General features: G+C 34.5%; 5 protein-coding genes across 14 annotated transcripts in view; 1 reads left to right on the plus strand and 4 right to left on the minus strand.

Annotated features, from left to right (window-relative positions):
* Positions 1-183: 183 nt before the first annotated feature.
* LOC107263587 (titin homolog) lies at positions 184-6,680 on the plus strand. Of its 5 annotated transcripts, XM_015730945.2 has the most exons (10): positions 184-316; positions 578-726; positions 787-972; positions 1,277-1,351; positions 1,430-1,645; positions 1,730-1,897; positions 1,980-2,129; positions 2,219-2,321; positions 2,409-2,666; positions 2,740-6,680. In XM_015730945.2, the coding sequence occupies exons 4-10, from the start codon at positions 1,277-1,279 to the stop codon at positions 4,203-4,205; spliced, it is 2,436 nt and encodes an 811-aa protein (XP_015586431.1). In that variant the 5' UTR covers positions 184-316; positions 578-726; positions 787-972; the 3' UTR covers positions 4,206-6,680. The 5 variants fall into 5 exon arrangements, with proteins under 5 accessions (XP_015586431.1, XP_015586430.1, XP_015586432.1 ...); XM_015730944.2 differs by lacking the exon at positions 787-972; XM_025080987.1 differs by lacking the exon at positions 578-726 and having other exon boundaries at positions 193-316.
* Positions 6,394-8,186, minus strand: LOC112493615 (cilia- and flagella-associated protein 70). Its single transcript, XM_025080998.1, has 8 exons — positions 8,057-8,186; positions 7,829-7,977; positions 7,588-7,760; positions 7,380-7,526; positions 7,169-7,299; positions 6,983-7,103; positions 6,761-6,910; positions 6,394-6,618 (listed from the first exon to the last, which is right to left on the minus strand). Exons 1-8 carry the CDS (start codon positions 8,149-8,151, stop codon positions 6,430-6,432), a joined length of 1,155 nt encoding a protein of 384 aa, XP_024936766.1. The 5' UTR covers positions 8,152-8,186; the 3' UTR covers positions 6,394-6,429.
* On the minus strand, positions 8,150-9,777 carry LOC112493792. Of its 6 annotated transcripts, none has more exons than XM_025081014.1 (6): positions 9,342-9,777; positions 9,131-9,270; positions 8,929-9,052; positions 8,701-8,856; positions 8,606-8,645; positions 8,150-8,436 (listed from the first exon to the last, which is right to left on the minus strand). In XM_025081014.1, exons 1-6 carry the CDS (start codon positions 9,453-9,455, stop codon positions 8,378-8,380), a joined length of 633 nt encoding a protein of 210 aa, XP_024936782.1. In that variant the 5' UTR covers positions 9,456-9,777; the 3' UTR covers positions 8,150-8,377. The 6 variants fall into 6 exon arrangements, with proteins under 6 accessions (XP_024936782.1, XP_024936779.1, XP_024936778.1 ...); XM_025081011.1 differs by having other exon boundaries at positions 8,216-8,436; positions 8,502-8,645; positions 8,713-8,856; XM_025081010.1 differs by having other exon boundaries at positions 8,216-8,436; positions 8,502-8,645.
* Positions 9,518-11,209, minus strand: LOC107263549. Its single transcript, XM_025080956.1, has 8 exons — positions 11,201-11,209; positions 11,012-11,146; positions 10,739-10,934; positions 10,500-10,682; positions 10,175-10,425; positions 9,944-10,120; positions 9,769-9,869; positions 9,518-9,698 (listed from the first exon to the last, which is right to left on the minus strand). The coding sequence occupies exons 1-8, from the start codon at positions 11,207-11,209 to the stop codon at positions 9,557-9,559; spliced, it is 1,194 nt and encodes a 397-aa protein (XP_024936724.1). The 3' UTR covers positions 9,518-9,556.
* A 180-nt stretch (positions 11,210-11,389) lies between these two features.
* LOC107263585 (basement membrane-specific heparan sulfate proteoglycan core protein) overlaps positions 11,390-22,988 on the minus strand; it is a 108,232-nt gene continuing 96,633 nt past the window's right edge. The window contains exons 45-59 of the mRNA XM_025080977.1: positions 22,639-22,927; positions 22,290-22,550; positions 21,947-22,213; positions 20,957-21,145; positions 19,812-20,081; positions 19,486-19,637; positions 19,108-19,415; positions 18,554-19,020; positions 18,043-18,208; positions 15,390-15,783; positions 14,931-15,306; positions 14,654-14,855; positions 14,227-14,577; positions 13,681-14,136; positions 11,390-13,571 (exon numbers count right to left, since the gene is read on the minus strand). Coding sequence (XP_024936745.1) covers positions 13,878-14,136; positions 14,227-14,577; positions 14,654-14,855; positions 14,931-15,306; positions 15,390-15,783; positions 18,043-18,208; positions 18,554-19,020; positions 19,108-19,415; positions 19,486-19,637; positions 19,812-20,081; positions 20,957-21,145; positions 21,947-22,213; positions 22,290-22,550; positions 22,639-22,927 — 3,951 coding nt within the window. The 3' untranslated portion in view covers positions 11,390-13,571; positions 13,681-13,877. The remainder of the gene's footprint in view (positions 13,572-13,680; positions 14,137-14,226; positions 14,578-14,653; positions 14,856-14,930; positions 15,307-15,389; positions 15,784-18,042; positions 18,209-18,553; positions 19,021-19,107; positions 19,416-19,485; positions 19,638-19,811; positions 20,082-20,956; positions 21,146-21,946; positions 22,214-22,289; positions 22,551-22,638; positions 22,928-22,988) is intronic.

Consider the following 22,988-nt stretch of genomic DNA (forward strand, 5'->3'; position numbering starts at 1 on the left):
CCGTCACAATAAAACAGAAAGTAAATACGTTCCTGGCAGTGTCTAACTAATTTGATTGCCCATAAAAATCTCGGAGAAAAAGATAACCCACTCTGCGCATGGCAAAAGCCATCTTAGCAGTGACTGTATATCTGTTTCTGTAAACTGTGCTGTAAATGTACACGATGCAATGAAGAAAGTTGGGATATTTAGAAAAAAAATGTCAGTGAAGGTCTTGAAGTTTCATATGTGAACTGCAATTTACTAAATTGAAGTGAAGGAGTATGCGAAATACAATCTATTGGCTTCATATCGATTCACACTTTATTGTTTAAAGGTGAGCATATTGTTTACATTAGTGTTTAATTTATTAGCATGAGAGGCTGAAGTTTGCTCTTGTACCTGCATAAAATCAATTGTGGAACATTATAATATGCATTACTACTATTTATCTATATTTCAAAATCGTTTTAGATGTCCTTTCTTTCAAAGTGTTTTAATTGATAAACGCAACATTAATTCAATGAGATGTATGTACAATTCACGCAGGCGCGCAAGGTCTAATATTTCTAAAAAAATTTGCGTCTGTTTATGCTAGTTTTACATCGCTGGCATGCAGGGTGTCGCTTCGCTCGTGTTTCGGTGTTGCACTTGTAGTAAGGACTTTTAAAACACGGGTTATTTCCGCTCCGATTTTGTGGTCGATTCGTAGATGGTCATAGAGCTTGAAGTGCTCGCCTATAAAAGGTGAGTGGCAAAAGAATAATTAACCAGCGACTGAGCCATATCTGCTATGGCTATTTACAGGCTGAGGATGAACGGTAAAACAGTAAAGGAATTTAGAAGTGACATTCCACGTGAATGACATAGGTGGACGTGATATGAATGTTTGCTTGATAATTTGCTTAATATCATCGAGTAGTTATCAGGACTTAACACGTTTATGCAAGGACGTTTCGAACTGATCATTGGGAACAGCCGGCTTTATTTAAGGTTAACTATGAAATTATTTTTCTGGTTCTTTTATACTAACTTATTCATTATTCAATATTTTTGTGGCTCTTTGCTGCAGTATAGCTCTAAGAACCTATTTGGACATCATATAATGTATCTTCGCATTGTATAACAATGCTATTTTCTTTCGTGATCATCTCCAAGTATTTTAGTCTGATATAGATGTTATGAGCAACATGAGAAAGCTAATTATGTCATAATATTGACATGATTTCTTTATTTAATAATCGTTTGAATGCTGTTATAAGTTTATATGATATTCTTTATACTTATTTTATTTCAGATGGCATCAAATTCTTTAGAAGAAAAGATTAATAAGATTAGGCAACAGAATGAAGAAATTAGGAGACGACATGAGGTATTGTTTTTAATAGAATATTGTTTATTACCATTCTATTGAAATGAAAAGTATTATTTAAGTATATTTCCTTGAAAGGAAGTGGAAGCTGATAAGAAAAATGCTGCAAAGTTGAATGCATTGGTCAAAATGGTACCTTCAACAGATTGGCCAGAACGAAAAGAGCCCCCAGAATTTTCTAACCCTCTACCTAGAACTAATCAAAAGCCAAAACCAACTAATAGAGAACATGAGCATCCTCTACAATATCATGCAGCAGGTGGAAATAGCAAAAAAGTACATATTTTTGCTGAAGTATGTATTATATTCATGGAAGCTAACACATGTATCAGCCTTTTTATAGAAGAATTTCTCATTGGTTTTATCTATATGTTTCAGGGTGATGGACCTCCACCTGATCCTAAATATAATTTCCTGGCTGACTCTGAACGAGAAGAGCATGCTATGGAAGAACCCAGAGATAATGAAAGAAATAGAGGACGTAACAAGCCATCACGCGGAAGTTTTCGGAAAAGAGGAAGCGGTGGCAGAGATGTGCACATCAAAGTATGTGAACAATTTAGAGTTCAAAATATATCCATTCCACCATATGTAGAATTTTATAAAAATATTTTCTAATTTTATCTAGGACTTCCGAGGGCATCAAACAGTACAGAGACCAGATACTTTGCCTGAATATGAAGCATGGCGAGCTGAACGTAATCGCATTGACGAGGCTCGTATCAGTAGACAACGCACTGCTGAGGGTAGTTGGCGTCGTGAATGGGATATTGATAAAGTAAGTTCCATGTTATTAAAGTTTTAGAGTGTAAGAATAAACGATAAACCATAAATAATAGAAAGATAAAATATATAAAAATATTGTAGGTAAACATAGAAGACGAATCACTACCAAGAGAATCTCGAACTACGTTAGGTGACATTATTCGAAAAGATCACAAAGATCTTGATAAGCGTCACCATTCAGATAGTCAGTAAATCATTTTATAGAAACGTTTGAAATTGCTGTATGCACATCAGAGGAATATCATTAGATTGATAATAATTTTATTTTTAGGTTCCGAATATACAAATCGCGGTCGTGGAGGCAATCATCATTTTATGCGTGGTACTTCAAGAGGTTCGCATAATAATCGTGGCTATCATCACTCCAATTCTTATGAACAGTATCATTGTTCAACATTAACATCGGGACCAGCACCACTATCGCCAACTAATTCTGATGAGAGAACTGTTACTGCTACTGATAAAAGTATTAAGATTACATTGAATCAAGGATCCAACGCATCGAAAGGGCCTGTCATGAGCGTGAAAGGTATATCGTACTGCTACGTAATGTTATTAATTATATATTATTAAGCTAATCACTTCAGTGGTGTGTTTGACAGTGAGCTCTCCAAGTATAGCCGGAACCGGAAGAGTTGGTCCTCGTCAAAAGACTCGAGTTATGTACAGCAGTCAGTCAGAAAATGAAATTGTAACTAATGAACTCGAAACTTTTCCACGACAAAAATCCTTTGATGACAAATCCAGGGGTGTTCATTTCAATCCCAACGCATCGCAAAGTTCCACTTCAAAAAGTCCTCACCCACAAAGGAAAAAAGATAGTGGCTCAAAGTCACCATTCCCACAAAGAAAAGAATTTAAACATGATGATGCCACAATAGGGTCGAGACCCCAAAAACGTGGCGAAAATGAGTCTAAATCACCTTACCTTCAGAGGAAAGAATTTAAAGATTTTCCGAAATCGCCGCATTCCCAGAGAAGGTCTATTAATTCTAGCAACGATTCCCCAAAATCACCATATCCTCAGAAGCGAACTGTTGACAAGTCAAAGGATCTAAATAATTCGGAATCACAGCGACCTCATCGTCGTGTTGAGAAATCGAAAAGTTTTAATCGAAACTCATCTAGGACAGAACAGAGTCATGAGAATACTGTTAAAATAAAGAACGACTTAACGGATATTGAAAATTCTGCAAACTTTGGAGATTCTAGTTCGACCATCAGTACCATACAAGTTGAAGAACATGGTGATGAAGTTAAGAGTTATGCGGGTAATATCGATGATACCAAGGAAGAAGTTTCGAACACTGAAGTAAAACTTTTAAAAAAGAATAATGAAGTGACAACAGAGATTGTTGAGACAATTGAGAAAGAGGACGTTGAGATATTCGAAGACTCGATTGGACACGACGACTCAGGCTTTGTCGAAGCATTAGCTAACGATTATACTCAAATTGCATTAGATGATGAGAAAGAGAAAGTGAATGATGAAGGGGAAACAAAGACTATATTAGATAATTCTACCAAAGAGATTACCGATGGCACTAAGGACGCAATCTGTGATAATACCGATCTCAATGCTGCTGACACAAAGTCAGACACAGTTGACAAGGCCTTGGTACAAGGTAATGTACCTGTTGAAATATCAGAGCATCAAGCAGATACACCAGATTTGGTACAGCTGCCATCGACTGATGAGTTCTCCAAGAGTCCTATTGAAAAATTAACGACCACAAATGATTCGAAGGAACTTCAAGGTGTAGAAACACCACCGGAAGTTTTAACGAAACCAGAAATTGTTACAGAAGAAAATACCGCCAAGAATAAAGAGCTAATAATCAGTGCCCCAATACTGAGCGAAGAAGTCAATAAAGAAGCGGAACAACCTGCAAACAACAATGGTGAGGAGAAGGATGCTGTCAAGGTGAATGATACTATTAATAATTTGATAGAATCCGATCAGAAAGAAGTTCTCGAAGATAATAATACTTCAAATAATGATGATAAATCTGCAAAAGCTCTCGTGAAGAAAGAAGCGGAGACAGAAATCATTGGATCACAAGAGTGATTTGAAAGATCATCCCCTTGGTTCGGTTGTAACATCAAATACTTTTTATTATGAATCAATACCTAAAGCTCGTTTTTAGGTATAATGATATTCGTTTGGTGGTTAAGGATTAGTTATCAGTATCGTTGGTAGTGAAACTAGAAAGTTGTCAACTAATTCATACACGTGTGTGAACAAGGCAGCATTCTTCATTTGTTAGACAAATGTATAGTTCAGATGGAACGATATGATATTATTTTTGTTTATAATCAGTTATACATATACATAAACGATATAAATCTTTCTTACAGAAATATAAAAAGCATAATAAATGCTAGTACATAGAAAATTTAGCATACGTCGAATTGATGTGATTATGGCCTCTCTCATTGTAGGTAATACTATTGTTACTTGTTGAATCAAATAACTGGACGAAAAAGTTCTTAAGGCTGTACAAGTGCTATGTTGTATGTGACATGTACGATAAGTTAGAAATCATAGAAATGCTGATATTTCTTAAGGTTGGTGAATCATTTTGGAGGAAGAGTACTTTTTCAAATACTACAAACTGTTGTGAATAAACAATTGTTATTATTATAAATTCAGTATAGACCAGTAAAAAATCAATATGTGCAGACAATTCATTAGGGGTATCTGCTGCTGTTATTAGCAATTATATCGTATTGGCTCCAATTTTAAATTTGTCCAACAATTTCCTCGGTCTCTCGTACTAAACTCTATTCGTAGATAATGACTCAGTCAAGATTGCCACTCGTCCACGACGTAATGAAAATTAATTATAGAGAATTATAGCATTTATTAGCAGGTATAGAGTGTAAAATGTACAGTACGTCTATTTAATAGGCAGCCTGCCAAGGGGTTCATGATCGCATTCAATGCACTCTGTGTTTTCCAATCGCTAATCGTGTTGGTAACACGTAAATCATGTGATAAACAAAAAAAATGGTAGTATAAGAAATACTATGGTGTAGCAAAGTTTGCTATTAATTTCAAATCATGTTTTACTGATTCAACTTTTCCTAATGCTCACTTTAGAAAGAGAAAAAAATGCTGGAATTTCACTGTTTCCAATAACGCGTTGCATAACTCGTGACATAACAATTGAGGCTAAATATTTTCATGGAAATAATTTAATCGGTTATATGGTAATATTCTTGATTCATTTCTTACTCGTAGTAATTTATAGCCATAACTTATTAAAAATAATATAATAGTTTGAGAATCAAGTATAGCACGTCATAACCGAGAGCGCATTTATAGTTTAACAAAATTTTATTTTTTTTCTTTATTTCAGTAAATTTGAATGAGGTGTTTTTTTTTTGTTTTTATCATGTCATCAGAAAACCGTCTATATTCTCGAACGGAAAAAAGGAGTGTTTGGTGTATTAATATTTATTATAGAAGAATAACTAATTGTCATTTTCTTGTATGACTATATATATAACAGAAATTATCTATCGGATTGCTAGTGATATCTCATCATTTTTATTTAATTTTATTTTGAATGATTAAAAGGCATTGGTGGCTTACGACAAAAAGTGAATGGTAAATAATGCTGCCAATAACTTACAATGCCATTAATTTTTGACTATAAACTATTAGAGAGTTCGTTTTACTTTTGAATAATGAAAGCGCACATATTTTGGTTATTATGGTGGCACAGTTAATTACTTCCGTCAATGAATATAACTGATTTAGCACTGAATTAATGGCTGTCTGCCGGTTATACAATTTTATATGTATTATATACAAGAATGATATTTATTTTGAACATTTTAATAATATTTTTATATCCGACATTTGGCACTCGAAAAGTAATCACGCAAGACTATAATGTGGATGAGTATCGAAGACGGAATGAAATGCAAAAAAATATATAACCAAAAACAATTTTATTCCTATGACATTGATGCAACAATAGTTATATCGTTACAAGTTTTTATAGTTTATATGTATATCAATTTTATTATTTAATTTACTATTTTCCTTTATTGTTATTTAAGTTTAATATTTATAATCGGCGCTGGCAACTTCTCAAGTGGCGCCTCTAATTTTGCAGCTACAATTAAATACTTTTACAGCGAGGAATTTAGCGAGTGGCTGCCGATGACAGCGGGAATTCTATATTTTTGTATTAAAAAAAAAATATCAAGTAGCAAGTCTTAATGTCGTGCTGCTTTTTATTCTTGTCAGTAGTAGGCGTTTTTTATGGCGTACTATTTATCTATGTCTCGTTGTCTTTATCATCTTCGTTTCCTATTACGCCTACACTTTCATTGGCATCGGCTCCACTTTTCGAAAATTCCTCGACGCTATTTATTTTTGACGTTGCCGCCAGCATCGGCGCCGAGTATCCCAGAACCTCCATCGACCGTGTTATCATCAGCCATAGCTTTACGTTTTTAAGATTGTTCTAACGCAATGGAAACAAAAAATGAAAAAAAAAATTGTTAATAAATCTGTACTGCTTGCTAAGTGCATACGTATTCTCCCTTCGTCTCTAATATTAGAAATATTTCCAGAATTTGAAGAGTTACCATCCTCATTGGGTTTACCTTGACAGCCTGTCTGTAGCACTGTTGAAATTCGTCATGACGTTGTAAAGACATATTCAAAAGGCACAAGTAACCCCAGATATCACAATTACGACTGTCTAGTTTATTGGCTTCCATCAAAGCCATTTCAGATTTTTCGAATTGAGTCGACTGTTTTTAGGATATAATTACAAGTTTACACATTTCAAGGATAATTATTTACAGCATTAAAATTTTACTTACATAATAGTAAGTTACTCCTGCACCGAGCCAGGATTGTGGCGTAGGTAAAAATTTTGAAGAATTTAAGAAATACTTTATAGCATCAGTATTTTGCTCAGTGTCTAAACAATATTGTCCCATTCTACATAAATTATAAATACAATGATACTCAGAGCTCTCGTTGCATTGATATTATTCTGTGTTTACCTCAAATGCACTAAATGCATATCATCTGGGCTGTCAAAAATCATGTTTACAAATTCATAAGAGTACATGGCGTCCTCAAGATTTCCTTCTTTATAATGGCAATGGCCCATTAAGCTACCAATGGAATAATCCTGCATTTTCAAAAGAGTATGACATTTCAGTAGTTGCTTATAATATTGTTGGATTTAATTATAATAGTTAATTTACCAACCATACCGTGCTGACATTGAGCTTCTTTCAGATGCGACAAAGCATCATCGTATCTACCTAATAGATAATGATGAACTGCCATGTAATATAAAAATGGCGTCGATCTACCAGAGATAGCTAGCTCTTGTGCCAGTGCTATACCGGCGAACTGAAACGAAGATTATACCATTGCCTGTAATATGCTTTAGTAAATTAAAGATTCGACCTACATCGTAAAGGTTCATTTTTAGCAACAAGACTGCAGTTATGATGTATATCTGATCCTTTGGACAGTGAATCATCGACCATGCAAGAGGTTCTAGAGTTAAATATTTTACATTCACCGTGTCCCGGTCCTTGTCGTTTAGACATTTTTCTGCCACCTGAATGGTCAGGTCTACGCCTAAAATATAATTACGTAATATTATCCATAGTTTTATGCACCAAGTAATATTATGATATCATAACTACCAGGATAGTATTCTGTGCGAATATAAAACAGATGTAGGATCATCCAGCCTTCTGTAAACCTGGGATACAAGGAAGTGACGGATTTCAAAAATATTTCCGCTTCCCGATTTTCACCCTCTGTCCAAAGTAGTATTCCGTAAAGTAACAGACTGATAAGTAATAAAGGACAAGTGTTGCGTTATGTGTTTAAATTGATGCGATAAAATTTCTAAAGAAATCGAAACGCACGCAATTTTGTGTCGTTTGTCGAGAACAATCGCTTCACGACAACATTCGATCGCACGATTATGATCTTTGATCTTTATCAGGTAAGTTGCGTACATTATCCATGTATCAGGATTGGTTTTCTCATTGGCAATTGCCTAAAAAAAGGATTGATTAGCCAATTTCCAGCTAAATGTTTAATTATTTTAATTGTTCACTGTTCTGTGATATCGTTTTGCGTCATCTATATGATTTAATTCATCAGCTTCCTCAGCATAGTAACAGTAGTTTATCAAATTGGTAGATTCCAAATGTTGCTTATTGATAACGTGACCTTCTACTTCTTTATTTATCGCCAAGTGCATTTGCTCTGTCAAATATATATAGGCCGTTGCAATGAAATCCTATAGAAACAAAAAGGCATGTAAAAGTTATGCAACAAATAAGTTCTAACGTTGCTCTAACGCACTTGACCCTCTTTGGAATGCAATATGTGCATTTTTGACTTGAATTTTTGATCTAACAAAAAGATCATTTTCTTTTTCAATGTACTTTGAATGGCAACGTACAAACCTGTCTCGTAAAGATATCGTATAAATCGCGATAATTCGTCCTGGAAAGTAGCACAGTTAGTTAAATAAATATAGTTGAATAATTATAAAATTTACCGATCCGAAAACCTTAAGTGATTCAGGTTGAGTACTTTTGCTTTTTTCAGAAAATATTTTAGAACTTGAAGAATTTTCAATTTCAGTTTCATTACACGATTCCATTACTGAGCCATCCACTTGATTTTGGCTGGTATTATTTTTTTCAATAAAATCCTATAAAAATATATATGTAATCAATCTCTAATTGTATTTTTTTTACAATCTACTTTATAAAATGTGATTTACTCTATAACCCTCCGTAATGGTGTCTACTAATTTTCTGATGCTATTCAAATATTGTTCTTCTGCCAACTGAATTGTGTAAGGATAAGGATCGTGCACTTTAGTTGTCGTTATCATCTCTTCCAAACTACCGAAAATAAGTTACCGTGAATTTAGGAATTTCAAACGTATCATGATTTATTAAATATGTCGTTTTGATAGTCACGCGTTCGTAAAATCAATCTTAGCACGACACTGTATAAGGGGAGTGTATAGTTCCAGTTCAATCAGAACAACAACAGGATCACCAGCTTCTGTGGTTAAAGGAACACTTGGCGTCTCTGCTTCTTGTGTGACTGACAAAGCCTAAGAAAGTATTGATAGGTTAGTTAAAATTTAATGGACATTACGAATATCTCATTGTTGAATATATTAACCGCAGACATCGGTCTCTCTTTAATATTTCCTTTCTCTTTCTTATCTTTCTCTTTTGGCTCCTTTCCAGCGTTTAACCCAAAAATATCTCTTTCTATCCCAGTTTTCTTCAACATGCTAGACGGATTGTATGTGTACAGCTGTGTGACTACACGAGTCCTCGTTCCTGAATTATTGATTATTTATCAATGTATTCACTCGTCATATCGTTAATTAATTAATTACTTCCTGGATAAAGTAACTCGGTCACGTCGATGTAACATTGATAAAGTTGTGGTTGAGACGTGTCTTTGCTTTTTGATTGGCTCCCTCCAAAATGCTTTGGCGTCATCATAAATACAAATGGCCAATATTTGTATCTTAATAAAAAATATTATTACTAAATATAAAAAGGCCAACAGACTTATTAGTCAATCCCGTTCTTATTACTTGTTAATATGTTCCTGCATCAATCGATTTCCTATGTGTAAAATGATATGGCGACTCATATAATTCCATTCGATTCTTGGTGCATGTTCCTCCATCTTTTTCTAATAATTTTAAGATTATCAATTGTATTTTCGTAGCTTGCAGATCACGCCAGTTTTTACGTCAGTATCATTACCTTCAGGTCAAAGACAGTCTTGAACTCGTTCTTTGTACCTTTAGCGTCACAATTAAGTTTTTGTTTAGAATTTTTTGCTCGATTCTCCAGGAAATGCAATTCCTGCCAACGTTTATTTCTTTCAAAATCACAAACTTTTGTCCACCTTCCGTCTTTAAATATTATGTCATCCGGTACCTATATACAAACATTGGAGTTTTCTATGTTAAAATATAAATGGTCCACGCTTACCTCGCTGTCGATATACGCAATTGTACCACCTATGAACTCATAATCATCAGTAAAACTGGGTAATGGATTATAAATGCTTTCCAAGGTAATAGTAAGAAAATTCGCTTGCATGTCTTGAGGAAAAAAATCAATTTCTTTATCGTGTTTCATGGTGACAATCAACATGGGAAGATTTGGCCATGAAACAGCAGCACCGCTGTAAGACATCTTTGGAATTTCCATTATTAACTTTTCCGTTACACATTTTTCACCTGATAAAAAAAATAGTCAAGTTCAAGAATCGACAATTGCGGTATCAATTCTTGAACGGCATTCATTAATCTACCCAATAATAAAGGCATCACATCCAAACTACATATTCCAGTGAGTTTTGTCTCATTTGTAGGCTGAGAATTTTTAGCAGCAGATTTGTTCCTTGTTTTTTTCTTGGAGACATTCTGCTCCGAAATGGGACTATGAATTTCTGCATTCTCATTAAATCTCTCCGTTACTTTTACTAGAATATTATATTAGATGTAATTTTTAATATATCAAAAGATACAAATATCATGTCAATCGACTTACTGAGAATCGGAGCGGATAACACTGCATCTATACTACTTCGCTTATTGACAGTTATTGGAAATTGTACAGTATAATTGATATCGTACGCAGCTGGAGGATCTGGAGAATTTGGTAAAATATCTATGGCATCACTTTCTCCCAGTATAAGATCCTTGTGTTGAATGGAAACAGTCAAGAGCATGTTATGCTTTCGTATCTGTTAAGTAAGGAATTAATTGACGATTGTCTGAATACAATTTTTGAATTAGAATAAACATATTTGAATATATTAACAATATTTTCTATCGCTTTGATGGTTATTTCAATGCACCGTTCTATTGGGGGAGCTGCAGAAGAAGGTTCTGACGTGGACGTGAGCTCAGTATTGTCTTTCTCCATATTCTTAACATTTATCTCATTACCCTTTCTCTGTATGAACATAACGTGATTAATTTTTACATATTATAATAATAATTTAGTTACCTTCGACATATTGAACAGACAATAACTTTTTTTCACTGTTTTAGCCCAATAATATTGACAGCTCGCTTCATGCATTAGCATCACTTTTGTCTTTCTCGGCGCGAAAGAGGAATCTGCGAAATCAATTATTTCACAGCATGATGAAAGTTAATTGTGACTGTCGGTAACATTAATATAAGTGCAACGATATTTACCAAAATTATATTTATTGTCTCATTTCTTTTTGGGGAATTATTATATAACAATAATTGCTACACTTTCATATAATGCTATATACTTTCAGAACTTATGATTATATGCATAGTACGTATTACGTTACAATTTTTTGCGCATGCACCAACATCCAGAAGCATCCCTCCGACGTTAACTTAACAACGGCTTGTGAGCTTACATTAATTAACATCTCTCCTTTAGAATCAATTGCTCATTAACCACCTGCACCTGCAGTCACCCACAAAATGTTGGTGCAGTCGTTACAGCATAAAAACTATATTTAGAAGATCCGCGTAGCAACGCTTATGTATGTGAAATTCTGCTAGTGATTGGAATCTCATGGCCGGTACACAAAGTCTTTCGTATAACAACATTTTATCGCAAGCTTTTGCCATTTTTGTGATGATTTTGTGCAGTAAGGCTTTATTGCGTTTGTTATTTAATTCAAATTTTTTTTTACTCTAAGTATGAATACTATCGAGCACTCAGAGTATGATATGTACAGTAAATTTACTTTGAATTGACAATGTATAAACTAATAACTTTTCAATACAATAATTCATTCTGCAAGCAGTTGCCTAGTCGCTTTACACACGTAACAGCTATATTAAATTGCTATATGTATACGAGCTGGTGCATGAAAGTTTGAATATTGCATTTAGGAAGGGAAGTATGTCTAGTAAAGATGAATCTTATAAAATGATAAACGTATAAGACTATATCTTATCTTATACACTGGTTAGATTGCATTGCATCTCGTATTGAAAATTAGACCGCATATTTATGTCCCCAGTTGTACGTAGCTCAATATTCCTAATTGGTAATTTTTATTGACGTCGAACTTGACTACGCAAACATTTTGTAAGTAACGCTCTTGCATTCATATCACATTATTTCATCGTGACATTTTTATGGCAATAAAGTATCTAGCTGTCATTACTTTATTATACGTATGAAGCAACTATAAATGTCGCATACGAGGATAGCACGTTGGCATATTATGGCAAAGACTAACAAATCAGAATATGGCAGTGAAAAATTATATTATACCATTATGTGCGAACATGTACTGTCAGTCAGTTATCAGCTGCTAAAAAACGTCAGCTGAAGTATAATCTGATTCCTTTAAAATTCATAGGAAACCTTGATTCAGGGAAATTAAAGTCTGGAAAATATAAAGACTACATAGACTACAGCGTGGGTACAGCCAATTCAGATCTTTTTTTTTTTCATTTTGGTAAACTAACGATTGTGCAGTATCCTAAATGCATTGTAAACGTACTCTGATCATAGATGAGAATTATATCGCCAGCAATATGTATGATAACAGTGTATCTTAAACAAAGCGGTAGAAAATGACTATCTTCAATTACAAAATTACGATATTAGTATCATTAATAGTGTTATATGGGTAATATATTATTGGATATAGTCTATATATATATATCTGTGTATATAAAACTGCCCGCGCATTGCTTATGCAGCTAAGAGCCGTATTATCGAGCTTCAATATTATTTCCCAAAAGTTCGGAATAGACGCAAAATAAGTGCATGCACAAATTACAACAATTATCTTCTATGAATTCGTAGCTTCAGCTTTTTTTTCTTTCTTTCAACACATTCACGTACAGGATCTGAATTTTGATTTAACAATAAGATTATTTAAAAACTCAAAGCTCCATGTTTATCGGATCTAATAAAATCATTATTTATATTATAAGGAATAAAATTACTTCGTGATTTACGCACTATATGATTCAATCGGAATCCTAAGCTCGTTCCTTTACAATAATAAGTTTGAATCAAAATTCAGATCTGACTTCTAAAATTGTATTGATAATTTTAACAAATGGGCAATCGGCATACTTTCTTTAGATATGAACTAGATTTTGACTTGAATATCTTTTCCTTACTTTGACATTGTAAAGATATTTTTACAATGATAAATATTTCAACCAATATCACCATACCGACGTCGCACTCACAGAGTATACTGGTTTCAAACCAGGCAATTTTACTTTCACTAGTTAAAGGCTATTTAATTCTCTGCAGATATTGATGTTCCATGACATTTGGCTCTTGCGGCATAAACATTATATCCATTCATCCTTCAAGTATTCCAATATCACCACGGACCGGTAGCCGACCTTTTGGCTTCCTGTTAAAAAATAAAATGCCCATTATAAACAGAGTAGAATCATCAATTAAATAGAATCTTAAAACAGAATCAGCACAGTTCTTACACGTCCAGAATATTAACCACGTACCTCAGTCTAATCGTTCATTTCCAGTCATTAGTAAAGCATCAAACGATTTACAAATATATTAATTACAAATAATATTGGCAAACCCCCGAAGATACGCGCTTCTTACGAAACTGTACACGCTACTTTAAAACATCAGTAACCAATAGTAAAAAGCGCGTATCTCGTGTGCTAGATACACGTCTTTAATTCATTGCTAATTAATTTAACAAGTATTTTCCTACCGTGAAGGTAGCTAAACTTAATAATATTACAACCAGTCTCTGTTGCCTAATGTCCAATGCAAAACCAATTAAATTTTCAACAATGATAGTTAACGAAATTCTCTTATCATTAGTCGATGCTAAGTTGACTGTAGGTTTTGGATGGATAATATTTACTGGTGGCGGAGGTACAAAGTCGTCGAAGACACCAGTCTCGGCATTAGTAAATACCAACGAAGATGGTATCCATCTTGCTCTGTGCAGCGTGCAACATTTATTACATGATAAACATCTTACATGTCACTCGTGATAAGTATTAGTATCTTTATTTAAAAATTTCCCTTACCTAGTGCAGGGCGAAACGTTTTTCCCTCTTATAGCTTTGTCGCCGATGTCAATAGCTCCTGAGTCTTGGACTTCAAGAGTATAAATGCAACCGGAAAAGCCTTCCTGGTATCTTCCATAAGTCATTGCATAATCAGGCACACCTCCAAGGTATACACTACCACGTGTATTCAATACTTGCTGTAAACCATCGCTGACACCACTTTCAGTGTGTTCCCCATTCAATTCTATACTACCGTCGCTACCCTGACGTTTTAATATAATTCTATGACGTTGGCCATCATCGACTCTTTGAGCCGCCACGCGAATAACCGCTGGTCCAGATCCCAAATTATACTGATACTCTACATATCTGCAATTGATATATTCAGTTATGATGCGGCTCTTGTAATACCGATAGCACAGCATTCATAAGTTATAATATTTACCCATTTACTACAGCTAGAGCAATGTAATCGTCCGGATTAAAATCATCAGGGGTTTGTCCATGCCACATTATCAAACCGTTACTTTTATTCGTTGAAATTTCAAATCCAAATACTTCTCGCTCTTCTTCGTCGGTCATAATGGACTTATCTAACTCTAGCCAGCCATCCCCTTTAAAGGCCACGTCATAAGAAATTTCTGCAGCTGAAACAGCAAAAAATTTGTCAAATATTTCTCTATCAATGATCTCTTGCAGGTATAAAATCAACCATGGCATACCCTTCTCGCAGTCTTGTCCATTGAAGCCAAGTCGACAATCGCATTTGTAAGATCCATGAAGATCAGTACAAGTACCACCGTTTCTACATGGACTCAATACTTCACACTGTTTTAACACGTTTTCACAATTTCTACCGACATATCTATATTCACAAGTACAAGAGTACTCGTATGTACTCGTCACTTGACAAACACCATGCACACAGGGATTAGAAGCACAAGGATTATATTGAGTCGTAGGATATGTTGTAGATTGCTGTGCAGTCGTTGGAGTATAATCCGTCGTTGTCGTTGGATGAAGCATGGAACAGTCTTCGATATTGGCTGAGTCAATTGCTGACTTTAGGAGATGAATATTTTGTGCAGAAATCTCCAGCTATTGGATAGATAAAGAAAGAGTAAAAGATTATATAATGACTAATATAAAATTTAATAATTTTAAGCAATCAATAGACTTACCTTATTGATACAACCATTGAAAGCTCTATCTACCCCTACGTTCTTATTCACCGTTATCTTTGTCCTGTCAATCCCACCGACATACAAGGGTGTATTTAACGTCATCAGTCTTGACGAACCTGGAGATCTTCCCTCCACCTGAGGTTCTTCATTTACTGACAGCTTTCCTTCCTTGAAATCTCGACTGACTATTACATGACTCCAAAGTCCCGGCTGAATGATCTGGTTGGATCTGACCACCGCCATTCCTGAACCGATGTCGAAACGGAATTCCACGTGTCGGTCCTTAATTATCAGCGCAGCAAAGTCGCCGAGGCCATCCTCGCTTTCCGAGCTGTACATCAGGATACCGTCCCCATTGTCGGATGGATTGAAATGTATGGAGAATTTAAGCCTATGATCATTATGGATAATTTTAATTATCTCTTATAATTACAATTAGTATAAATGTACACACAAGTTATATTAATAAATTATATGATAATTCATTATGGAAATGGAATGTGTATGTGCAGTATATGTGTTACATTCACGTTTAATAGCTATTAACCATGCGTTATAAATAATTGTAATGAATGTCCCATATCAGTAGTGATTACTGTGTATTATAGCGTGAAGGTATAGGCATTGTAATTGGAAATGCTATGGTTAATTTAATTAATCGAAATGAATTGCATATACAGTATGAAAAATAATATCTACGATGAAACTCACCTTTTGAAGATTTAATGGATTTTTTTACCACTACGATAATTGAATAGAACAAAGCCATATACAAATTTGGACACACACTCTAACACCATGAACATATGTAAACGTAATTAAAGATCAAGAATTACACACGTATTTACATCGCTGGAGCAAAAGTAATGAAACCGAAAAAAAAATCAAACCACATAACTCTTCACACTTTATTTGCTCATAAAATATTATATTTATATATAATAGCATAGGCTCGCTGACCTATTGAGTATATAGATATTCATTCATATACGAAATATATATTTTTCTGCATATAAGGATTCTTATACATAAGCACAAACATATTATACATATATGTTGACATTTTTTTTCAGTTAACGTTATCATACACTTACAGAGTTGCAATATGATATTCTGATTTTGAAATTTCTAAAGCTTTGTCTGTAGTTACGGTTAAATGCAACTGGTTTGGCAGTGACTTAACGCCTTAGTTTTAAAAGTGAATATGGCTTACAGCCACGCGTTAAATGTATTAATTAAAAAGCTGTACAAAACTCTAATTATTAATTAGTAAGTTGACTGAGGTTCTAATATTATAACAACAGGAGTTTCATTTTAAGGAACTACCTGCTAGATAGACTTGTAAAAAGAGCAATGGAAAACTCAATTTTACAAAAAAAAAATGTTTTAAGGATGTATGCCCAATAGATAAATTTGTAATTTTCTTTACGAACTTAAAATATGTTACAATATTAACGATACTGTATCGATTTTAAAAAAAGGGTACTTTAACGTTCATTTAAGAGAAAAAATTATTGTTTAAAGTCCCATTTCATCTATGCTATTTTCACTGGAAGGACATTAATTTGGAATAAATTTGGGTTTGTATGGGATATAAGTATAGGTTAATGCAGGTTTCGTTAAAAATTGAAAACGTATTATTTTTTTTAACAAAAACTCGGATTCATCTTTCACGAAACACCTTTAACCTTTTCGCAATGTAATCACTTTGAAATGTACTGTTTATACTGAAAGTATGACGGCTCTGTTGCCATACTCTCTTGAAACATAAATCAAATTTTTTGATTTTCTGCTGGGCTGGATGTTAGTCCGAGTCAAATATAGTCAAGTTGGATATAAATGATATTCTAGCTGTATAAATAGTTATAATAGCCGAAAAATTCACAGGTTGATAAGTCTACATAACAGGAAAAAAATTGAAAGTATTCCGGATTTGTTGTGACACACATCCTTAAATTAAATTTCGCATTATCTGCAGAACCGAAGGTCATATAATTTGTTAATTATTGTATTCTTTAAAAATCAATTATTCATATGCCTGTATCATTTGTCAATAGTTTTCGGAAAGTACCTCGTCTCATAATATTATTGTCATAAAATTGAGGTTTCAAAGGAATTACGGTCAAGCTCCATATGACTATCTACGTGCATGGTATTTTTGTGTTAAGCCTAATGTTTTGTGTGGTGCAGGTTGTGGTGGTTTTTAGGATGTGGTCTGGATCTGGCATTTCTAAGCTGTGGCACGTGTGATCGAGAGTGCAATCGCTGTTTTGTATCGGTATATCGCTTTCTGGCCCTGAAAATAATTTTGTAATTAGGATCAAAAATCGCATTAAAATTTTCTTCCTAGAATCCATCAATTCGATTTTTTATCATTTATAAATTGAACGACATAAGAGAAATGCTTGACTATCCTTTTCCTTTCTTTCTTACATATATGTGTATTCAAACTATTCGAAAACAACAATTTAACGTGCAATATAAGCAATTCAAATTACCAATATCATAATATTTCAAAGTAAAGAAAAACATTAATCTCTACTCTCACATTTAAGTAAATTAAAATATTATTTTGATAGATAACTCATAAATGCTTTTCGGATATCTGAAAATTCGTGCACATGCAACAACGCGAATGTAACCAACTTACCGCCTTATGGCTTTTGGTGTCGTATACGCCAGATAAGCATTATTGTCATGGAATGCTGGTTCGTTGACGTTTACGAAGCGTTCACACCGATCACCGCCAGTTCCATAGGGACAGAGACAGGTGAATCCAGTTTCATTGTTATAACATCTTCCTTGGCCGCAAGCACCTAGGTAACAATGACGAACAACATTATTCTCGCTGTACAAATGCAATTAATTTTTAATTAACACTAGATTTACCAGACCAGTCATTTTGACTAGTCGTGCAATTTCAATTCAAAATTCCTACTATATATATCATTTGATTTCAGAAATGATGATATGACTTTTGTAGCTATAAGTAGAGAATACATTTTATAAACTTAATGTTATTTTATATACATTAGTAACAAATATAATTTTTGTTATTGACATTTATACCAGTACCAGTCAAAGTGAATAAATAGATGGTAAATCTAGTGTTAAATAAACCATGTACTACGTTGTATTGTGTTAAAGAATTTTAAAATTACCGGGATAACAAGGCTGTCCAATATGTTCGCAAAGTTTGCCGCTGTATCCAGCACGGCACAAGCAAGTGTATCCTTGTTTTTCTGCAGCTTCCTGACAAATTCCGCCATTGGTGCATGGATTTTCGGCACAAGTTTCGCATGTCGTCACGCCGACCGTAGCCGAGGCGTCGCCAATCAGATCAACCGGTGAGTCGCCAATAACCAGTCGGCTAATACACCCGACAAAGCCACTGTTCGCACCAGCTTGTTTACTAATTGCACTATAGTCAGGAACACCCCCGACATAGAGAGGTTCCATGAGATCCAATCCCAACTTTCTGCCAGTTGCCCATTCCTTGTAGGGACCCTCCCCGTCGACGTACATAGTACCTTCTTTGCGATCACGTTGTAATTTAATAGTATGCCATTGGCCAAGGGTTATAGGCTTGTCAGCGCGAATACGAGCTCGTCCAGAGCCAAGATAGAATCTACCAAGAGATAAAGATATTGCTTATACATACGTTTAAAAATGTATACGTTAACGATAGATTAGATTAAAATACTTTTGTTAATACCTGAATTCAGGATATCCATTGACAAGAGAAAGGATTAGGAAGTCTCCTTTTCCATCACCCTTTTCGTCATTGTAAAGAATGATACCGTCGTCATTTTCAGGCTTGAATGATACCTCGATGTTAAATTTAAGATATGCATCAGGTAGTGGACGCAAGGCTATGTAACTCTTAGGTGCTTGATTGAAATTTGGTACTACACCAGTTACAATGAGTACAGTAGGGACCTCGATGCTAGTTTGGCCACTAGTAGCTGTACAGATGTACGTTCCAGCATCTTCGGCTTTCACGTTAAGGAGCCTCAATGTGTTCTAATAAATAAAAATTAATACAATACATGTATTTTGGTAAATCAACTTTGCAAACGACTATTTCACGTACTGCCAACATTTCCTTTTCACGTGGTAAATTATCACCAAGTTTATTCCATTTGAAGGTAACTGGTTCCTCGAGATTAACTCTGCAGTACATTTCCACATCAGATCCATAACGGGCAGACTTTGTTTCGATTGCTGGTGCATCATTATTTCCGCCTAAATAATTCAGGTTGTTTGTCATTAATATTATTAAGATACTTATTTTACATTTTCCAAATGACGAACTAATACTTACGCAGCATATGGTTCGCACGAATAAAATCAATTAATAGGGTAGTATCGTGACTATGGTTTGGATAGGTATATCTTTTCGAAATTTTTTTTTCTTACCTTGAACCACGAGATAATAGTCTTCATGGTATGCACGCTGTGGTGTACTTGCAGTGCATCTGTATAGGCCACTGTCTTGTACGGATACTTCGGAGAGTCTTAAGGTATTTCCATATTCTCGTGCATTAGAAGGCAAAGATAGGCCATCAAGTCTTTTCCAATGATAATGAGGATTTGACGCACCGGAAAGAACGCATCGAACATCGATTGTATCGCCAATATTCACTGGGTCACGTGGTGCGTCGATGGTGATGACAGGTGCAAGAGCAGCTATAATTAATATAATTGATGTAATACATTTCGTAACAGAGTTCGATTTATCTAGAGGTTAAATAAGAATTACTGTTTCCATACATGTTATATATACGAATTGAATTGCTGATAGTTGTATAATTTCATAGCCGAATGGATATGAACAACATGGATATGAAATTTTTAAACCAATTGATATGCTTAGCGATGTACAATTTATAAGTTTTGGAAACTCCATAAATTTGTATTTCAAAGTACAGTGAGTATCATAAACTTTTTGGGTCGTTGTTATTAATTCGCGATATATCATCTAAGAATCTTAAGGATTGAATACTGTTTTTTCTCAGGTTTTTTTATGTATAATTTTGAAAAAATTCTAACTGTTCATTTCAACAAAGAATAAACAATATTGCACGCTTTTTTTTTTGCAAGATGCACTAAAATGCACAATGCACCTAATTGAAGGGGTAAACAAGGAGTGCTTCTACATATAAATAATAATCGGACATAATACAACGAAACTTGTACCAAATACTTTGCATCACTCGTGAAATAATATGATATGTATAGCGACATGGCATTCCAAATGATTCATCTAATTATCATGTACACAGTACATTAGCAATGTTTGGAAAATAGTTCATGCAATTCCGTAAAGAATACAATAATTTGTAGAAAAGTTGTGAAATATAGACGATCCCAATAGTCAAAGCAAATACGGGTATTCAAGCAATTTCATAATTCATAGAATGTAAACTGCCAATTGAACGTTACTTATCGCGATAAGGGTTCGGTATTTGGTCACAAGCGTTTTCATAATAAGTGGATAAACAATTATTACTAAAAACGGACAAACTACGGACGACACACAAGACACAAATCTCAAAACAAACCGCGTCGTCGCTGATGGTTTTGACGAAAATGCCAGTTGCGGCACAAGCGTTCGTCAGTGCCGTCGCTGCATTGTGCATTGCCGTCGCAAGTGTAACCCAACGGAATGCATTCTTGATTGTTGCATTGGAATTCCCTGAGACTGCACTGCGATCGGTACACTGGCATGCAATCCGCAAGCATATTAACTACTAAATCATAACGCGAGCTTTATAAAAAAACCTAGCGTCAGAAGATTTTCGGGGAACCATGATTGCAATGATTCTGTCGTAAATTCTGTTTGTAATAATACAGCCCTGTTTGTTAATATATGGCAAGCAAAATGATTGTTTTCATGTTAGTTTCTTTAGTATAACTAAAATATAAATATAATAAGCATGAATGCTTACTGGGTCATTTTCAAAAATTTAACTGTATTAAATCCATTTACTTCTTCAATTTAAACTTTGATATGAAATTGATACAATATGAAAAATATGAAGTATATGTATGTATAGAATTATGTAATATAAAGTTGTTTCGTTAATATTGCTTTGTCATTAATTTTGTTCAAATCAATCAAACTAGAATGTATGTCTAGTGTTAAAGAAGTAGGGCAGTGCGGAGTCTTAGAAATATATAAAAATATAAGTATTGTTTTGAATATGACCCATGAAGTATGTAACAATGTGAACAAAAGACTTTTATCGATAGGATCGATGAGAATATTCATAAAAAAGAAGGAATTTGCTTGAATCAAAGCAAACTAATAAATCGAATTTGACAAAAAGTATGATTAACATTATGAAAATCCAAATACAAGCGATAAAAGAAAATCACTTCGTTCGGATACTTAACAGATTTACAAAGAAGAAAAAGCTTCGACCTATTCACTCCAAACCTACGTTATGCTATCAGTTTTAAGTCAGAAACATTAAGAGAAAAATCGTAAACTCGATATAATGAATAGCATTAAAGACAAAGAAGCTTATTAATAGTGTACGAATATTTACCAACAACATTTAGGTTTATGTAGTCACTCGAGACCCCACGAGGAGTTTCAATCTCACAGATGTATCTACCGCTGTCTTCCGGTTTGACTTGCGTCAATTCCAAATAATTGTCACCTACGTAGGCATTTGTTGGCAATGCGTGAGCTTCCCTTCTCCAGTGCATGTATGCACTTTCCTCCACTCGACACCGGAGAGTCACAGAACTACCTGCGTGCGTTGTTATGTCTCGTTCAACGGCGTGGACAGCTACGTCATTATATGGATGTTCTGCAAAGTTATTATTTAAGCCATGTTTTATAAATCTAGACAATGCAAAATAAAAATAATCATCAAGATGACTTACCGCTCACCAGCACTTCAGCAACCGCTTCAGCAGTTCCAACAGCGTTCGTTGCTTTGCAAACGTATTTTCCTGCATCAAACAACGTGATGCCGTGGAATTGTAAAACACCACGATGTTGTGAAACAGAATATGGTAATTCTCTGCCTATAGCACTCCATTCGATATTGAGAGGCTCGTCACCAGTGGCGGTACACCTTACAGAAGGATTATCACCAGGTCCTACAGTCTGACTTGTCGGATTTAGTTCAATTCTTGGTGGACCTGGAAGAACGAAAGAGAGATTAGAGAATTTAAGTTATAAACGAGGTTTAATGTATGTTTTTTTTTCACCTTAAATATCTTGACTTACTTATTACTTTCAAGTGAGATTTAGCTTTGAAAAGCACAGCTCCAGCAGGGTTCAGACCAAGACAGAAATATTCTCCAGCTGCTTCTTTAGTTACTACTGGTATACTTAGTACGCCGCCACTTACAATACTTCCTTCAGGCAAAGGACGACGGTCGCTTCTCTTCCAATCCAAATAAATCTGGTTATTATCAGGTCCGGATACTAAGCATCGCATTTCTACTTTACCGCCATTAGGAATGTTGAGATCCTTTTCGGAGACTATAACTCCATTTCCTGGACTACCAGTATTCTAGTGTAAAAGGACAATTATGTAAGGATAACTTTAATAGTCAAATAAATTATGAAATATT

Source organism: Cephus cinctus, unplaced genomic scaffold (genome assembly GCF_000341935.2).
Source record: "Cephus cinctus unplaced genomic scaffold, Ccin1 Ccin1_scaffold0160, whole genome shotgun sequence".
In the NCBI taxonomy this organism is placed as follows: Eukaryota; Metazoa; Arthropoda; class Insecta; order Hymenoptera; family Cephidae; genus Cephus; species Cephus cinctus.

Bases quoted from the DNA above. Each gene is read 5' to 3' on its own strand.
- LOC107263587 (XM_015730945.2), top strand. From the start codon at position 1,277: ATGGCATCAAATTCTTTAGAAGAAAAGATTAATAAGATTAGGCAACAG. The intron at 1,898-1,979 runs GTATGTGAACAA...AATTTTATCTAG, and splicing joins GCAGAGATGTGCACATCAAA to GACTTCCGAGGGCATCAAAC. The intron at 2,130-2,218 runs GTAAGTTCCATG...AAAATATTGTAG, and splicing joins GTGAATGGGATATTGATAAA to GTAAACATAGAAGACGAATC.
- LOC107263549 (XM_025080956.1), bottom strand. The intron at 10,683-10,738 runs GTAAGTCGATTG...ATTACATCTAAT, and splicing joins GTTATCCGCTCCGATTCTCA to ATAATATTCTAGTAAAAGTA. The intron at 10,426-10,499 runs GTAGATTAATGA...TTTTTTTATCAG, and splicing joins TGTGATGCCTTTATTATTGG to GTGAAAAATGTGTAACGGAA.
- LOC112493792 (XM_025081010.1), bottom strand. From the start codon at position 9,455: ATGTTGAAGAAAACTGGGATAGAAAGAGATATTTTTGGGTTAAACGCT. The intron at 9,053-9,130 runs GTGACTATCAAA...TATTTTCGGTAG, and splicing joins AAGATTGATTTTACGAACGC to TTTGGAAGAGATGATAACGA. The intron at 8,437-8,501 runs GTGCGTTAGAGC...TTGTTTCTATAG, and splicing joins TGCATTCCAAAGAGGGTCAA to GATTTCATTGCAACGGCCTA.
- LOC112493615 (XM_025080998.1), bottom strand. From the start codon at position 8,151: ATGTACGCAACTTACCTGATAAAGATCAAAGATCATAATCGTGCGATC. The intron at 7,761-7,828 runs GTAGTTATGATA...ATTATATTTTAG, and splicing joins TCGCACAGAATACTATCCTG to GCGTAGACCTGACCATTCAG. The intron at 6,911-6,982 runs GTAAGTAAAATT...TCCTAAAAACAG, and splicing joins CAGGAGTAACTTACTATTAT to TCGACTCAATTCGAAAAATC.